At 34.4% G+C, this 5126-nt stretch overlaps 1 protein-coding gene across 1 annotated transcript; it reads left to right on the top strand.

The window, feature by feature from the left end:
- Positions 1-294: 294 nt before the first annotated feature.
- Positions 295-4688, top strand: LOC111384377 (protein THYLAKOID ASSEMBLY 8-like, chloroplastic). The gene is made up of 2 exons (XM_023008658.1): positions 295-773; positions 4108-4688. Exons 1-2 carry the CDS (start codon positions 378-380, stop codon positions 4495-4497), a joined length of 786 nt encoding a protein of 261 aa, XP_022864426.1. The 5' UTR covers positions 295-377; the 3' UTR covers positions 4498-4688.
- The last annotated feature ends 438 nt before the right edge of the window (positions 4689-5126 follow it).

The following is a 5126-nucleotide window of genomic DNA, read 5'->3' as shown; positions in this document are numbered from 1 at the left end:
CACTCATTTTTAAAAAAAATACTATATCACCAATTTTCATTTCAAAAAAGGGGGCCAAACGGGGATGTAGTATTTTATCATTACAAAAAAATTGAATCATAGAAATTGAATTTTGAAAGCATAATTTTCTTTTTTTAAATTTCTATACTAAATTTTATTTTTTTAATTCGTTCCAAACTAATCAAATTCTCCAATAAATTGGTACTGAATGTTACTTTTACATCATTTATAAAGTATTTTAAAATAACGTTAAATCCTCGTTCAACTTTTATGACTACTTAAGAAAAAAAAAAATTTTTTTTTTGCAATACCCTGCTCTTTCTTCTTCGTTTCTTCCTTTGTAATCTGAACCTCTGCCTGTCGTCAGGAGCTCTAAGATGCCATTGATATCCATTCTTTCCAAGTCCAGAAGCCCTCTTCTTGCTTGCGTATTTATCCTTAACAAACGCCACCTTTCCTCTACGGAAAACCTCATTTTCCCGAAATCATTTCTAGCCTTTCCTTCACCACCAGCGAGTACTAATCCACAACAATTCGGTCGGGAATGGATCCGACCCTACCACGACGGGAGGCCCAGAGGGCCTCTGTGGAGGGGCAAGAAACTTATTGGAAAAGAGGCCATTTTTGTTATATTGGGTTTGAAGAGATTCAAAGACGATAGGGAAAAGCTCGAGAAATTCATTAAAACCCATGTGCGCAGGCTTCTTAAATTGGATATGATAGCTGTTCTCAATGAACTCGAACGCCAACAGGAAGTTTCTCTTGCTATCGAGGTAATTGATTAGTGATTAAAACGGTAGAAATAGGTTGCTGGTTCTTGTTGTACTTTGTGCTCATATGTTTGTAATTTGCTTGTTTGATGCCAGTGACAACATGGTCTTGATGTTAAAACAAGTGGAGCATTGAATTTTGTGCCTTGTGCTTTAGCATCAATCCTTCTGTGGTGTTCTTAGCTTAATTGATACGATTTTTAGTGTAGTCACTGTTTGAACATCACCGTGTTCTTTCCCTATCGAATTATGTGTATTTGTGTTAATGTACTACTGAATCATTCCATGCTTCAGCAGTCGCAGTGTCGTACTCTTTTATTGGCAAGTAGAGATTTTACTAACTCAAATTCTGGGAAATGAGTGTTTTAAATGTTAGCATTTTGTGCAAGTAGTCATTAATTGGATTCGTGGAACTTGAAAGCAGACTAAAAAGGGAAAGGAAGCTGTTCAATTCAAAATGAGAAAGAGCACAATGGGGTTTTTAAGTCAATGACAAATAACAATTAATAAAATTTTGGAATTGGTGATTAATATAAAAGTACCCCGAAAAAAAAAAGTTTTCAAATGATTTTTTTGCAGTGTGGTAGATAAACTCTCATTAGCATTTGCACCAAGGGGGTGTAGTTGTGCTTTGCTACTGTGGAGCCTTGCTTCAGTAACGAGCAATGTAAAGATTCTTAAGCAACTCAACTTTGACTCTGGTGGAATTTGAGGCTAGGTTTTGAAGCTTGTTATACTAACAGTGACGTGATTTTAGAAAGTCTTCTGGATGATATCTAACAGCAATTAGCCTTTCATAAATATGAAAGAGCTCAAACTGAACTATTGAAGAATGTGTAGAGTATAAAACATCCATTGTAAAATTGTTGAGTAATTGGAAGACCTTGAAACCTCTGAATATCCTATTAGGAAATTTAAAGCTCCTCATATACTGCATGGAAGTGTTTCTATTTTGGATCGACACACATAAAAATACTTTCAAAAACTTATGTCCCTCAAATAAGAGAACTATGTAAGTGGATAGCTGAATAATTTTTCAGGTTTAGGAAGAGTGGAGGATTCTAACTTTAAACTGAAAGGGATATAGATAAGCTTCTTTCCGTTGTTTTTCCATCGTCAAAGCACCAATAGTGGTTGCACAATCTTGTATGTCTGTATTCTTACACTCTTTTCCTTTCATAGGAAAATGGGGGGAAATAGAAAAGGACTAAGGGAAATAAAAATTAGTGGTTTGGTTGAACAGAAACTTTGTGAAAAATGGGAAACATAAATAAAATCCTAAAAACTCTTGGAATAACTGCACCACAGTTTAAAGACTGAAAGCATGCTTTGGAGTTGTTTATTATTAATTTTAAATTATAAATAGATAGAAATGGGTGGCTGGTAATTAGGTGGTACTTGTAGTTCCGACGTCGATAAAAAGTAGTTTGTCCGATTATAACCTTTTCTCCTGGTCTTCGATAATTTTCACCACACGAAGACTTTATTTGGGAAGACGAAAATCATAATTAGAAGTGGGAGAAATGGATTCTTATAAGAGAGTGAATGTGGGTGTTATTAATTGGTTTTGGGCTAGAGTGTGGAGGAAAAGCCTTTGCATCTTAAATGGGGGAGACAATGAGATTCTGTTTTCAGTTTGTGAATGAGGGTTATGATTCAGTGTATGGATTTCTTTTTTATTCTTTCGCAACTTATGACGGGACAAATCCTTCCAAGTTCTCTCATGTAATGCTCCTCAAATTCAATGAGAAAAAGCCTTTGCATCTTAAACAGGGGAGACAACGAGACTCTGTTTTCAGATTGTGTGCGCGAATCATGATTCATTGTTAGGATTTTTTTCTCGTTCTTTCGCAACTTCTCTCATGTAATGCTCCTCAAATTCAACCACCAACAGATATGTAAAACTATCTATTTATATTACTAAATATATGCATCTGAAACATCCATTCTAATTATTAATACGAAAGGAATTTTGTTCAAAGTGCTGCTGATTATTGAATATTAGAAATATTAATTTTGAGGTTCCCTGAGAATTTTATTAATTATCAATGCCCCATTCGATTCCCATTTTTCTCAAAATGCATCTTTCTTCCTCTTCTTTTAAACCACATATTATTCATTAAAATAATATTACGAGTAAATCAAATACTTTTCATCTACACATTCTCCATCAATCTACTATTATAAAATTCATTTTTCCTTAAAAAAGGGTGTCAAACACCCTCTAAGAATGTATTAATTATTAGATTGTCTACTGTATATGTTGGCCATTAGCAAAATGGACAAACAGGAGTTTACTGTTTTAAAAGTAAACAGTTGAGATGAGTTAAGTGCTTGTTTTTGCCCCATTATTTGTGTGTAATGTATTATGGAATAGTGATTGATGTTGAAATGTGTGATTAAAAAAGAAAGAGAAGTTTTTGATTTATGTGTAATATTATTTTAATGAAGAATGTGTGGTTGAAAATGAGTACTATAGAAAAATAATGTGGTAAAATGTGGAAAAAAGGAAGACAAACAAAGCCTAAATAAATTAATTTATTGATTTAGTTTTGCAATATTATAAACAGTTAACTGATTGATGCCATATGAATGGTCATAGTTTAACAGTAACTTTGTTACATGCAAATAGAATCATCAATGGTGACTTTTGGTAACTTTCAAAAAGAGAACCTGATTTCCAGATTCTATACTTCTTCCAATATTAGAATGCATAATTAGTGTGACGCTTTGTCCCTTGATAATAGCCTGTTGTCATTGCTACTTTGATGATAGATCTTATGCGTTGCTAGTCTTCATTGTTAAACTATGGGCATGGGATGTGCATCTCATATCACCTCATGGTTGAAAGGCTTAAGTAGATATTACATAATCGCCCCAAACAAACTGCAAAGGAACATTTACTATATTAATAGCGCGGGCTTTTATGAAAAATTTGCACAATGTATTTCTGTTCTGAATTTCTCTCTTTGTGAAAAGGAAGTCAAATTCTTATAATCCCCTCCGCACCCCAAAAAAAAGACCCTTTTCATTTTATTGACTATGTTTTTAGTCCGGATGAGCAGGAAATCAAACCATTACATCACACAACTCATATTTTGATCTTTGTATTAGAAAGGAAGTGAACCTTTCATATTTGTTGCTTTCTTGAAATTTTCTTTGCCACCTATAATTTCAATTTCTTGAGTTTGTTAACAGTGTGTAGTTTCAATTAATTTTTCAAAATAGAGGGTTATCATCAGGTTTATACTCGTTCCTTTGTTTTTCTTTTTGGTACATCTTTTGGGCCTAAGATCTTGTAATAATGGTGACACTGGTCCACATTTCCAAATTTCAGATTTTTAGGGTGATTCAGAAACAAGACTGGTATACACCCGATGTTTATGTATACAAAGACTTAATTATTTCATTAGCTAGATGTAAAAAGATGGACGTGGCAATGGAGTTATGGGAAAATATGAGAAAGGAAGGTTTGTTCCCTGATTCTCAGACGTATGCTGAAGTTATTCGTGGTTTCTTGGCGTATGGGTCTCCAGCCGATGCCATGAACATTTTCGAGGACATGAAGAAGTCTCCAGATCCACCTGAGGAATTGCCATTCAGGATATTATTGAAGGGGCTTCTTCCACATCCCTTGTTGAGGAACAGGGTTAAGCAGGATTTCGAGGAAATATTTCCAGATCAGCGTGTTTATGATCCTCCAGAAGAGATATTTGGATTGCGATGAGGTATGTATTCTAATGATAGTCGGATTTTTGCCGCTTATTAGTAAACCTGATCGCTGGAAAATAGTCTTTATAAGTAGATAGTCAACTTGAACAAGTAAAACTTAACCGATTTTGAGTATGGTGCATGTTTTGTTACTGCCTGGTCGGGCAGCATTGCAATGGTGAGATCTATCGACTATCGTGCTATCTACATGTGTTTGAATTACATAAATCCCGTGGTTCGGCGTATAAATAAATTGTAATAAAAAGGTTGAAAATATGTAGAAGAATTTTTGCCATATAAATGAGCCAGTTATCCCAATGTCTTGAAAACTTGTTTATAAACTCAAATATTAAGAAATCGAAGGGGTTTCAGTGGGAATCAGAAAATATGTTTCTCTCAGTAAGTACGAAACTATGATGTACAACAATGTTTGACTTCTCGAACAGCAAACTCTTTTAAGTATTTTGTTTTCATTTTCAAAAATAACAAGAGACTAGAAACTTGTAAAATTGTAAGACTTGAGTCATCAATAGAGATAACAAAATGTCTCAACATTGTCCCACCTTGTGTGGTCTCACCCGTTCGGAGTGGGGGTTCCTTGCTCGGAATGAGTGGGGCATGTGTCACATGTTTTTTGGAAAAAAA

This window comes from Olea europaea, chromosome 3 (genome assembly GCF_002742605.1).
Source record: "Olea europaea var. sylvestris chromosome 3, O_europaea_v1, whole genome shotgun sequence".
NCBI classification, from domain to species: Eukaryota; Viridiplantae; Streptophyta; class Magnoliopsida; order Lamiales; family Oleaceae; genus Olea; species Olea europaea.
Note: the sequence above shows the minus strand (reverse complement) of the source record. Positions and strands in the feature narration are given on the sequence as shown.

What these genes read in the sequence shown, in the direction of transcription:
- LOC111384377 (XM_023008658.1), top strand. Translation starts at nt 378, where the DNA reads ATGCCATTGATATCCATTCTTTCCAAGTCCAGAAGCCCTCTTCTTGCT. An exon ending in AAGTTTCTCTTGCTATCGAG is followed by an intron (nt 774 to 4,107) that starts GTAATTGATTAG and finishes TCCAAATTTCAG; the next exon opens with ATTTTTAGGGTGATTCAGAA.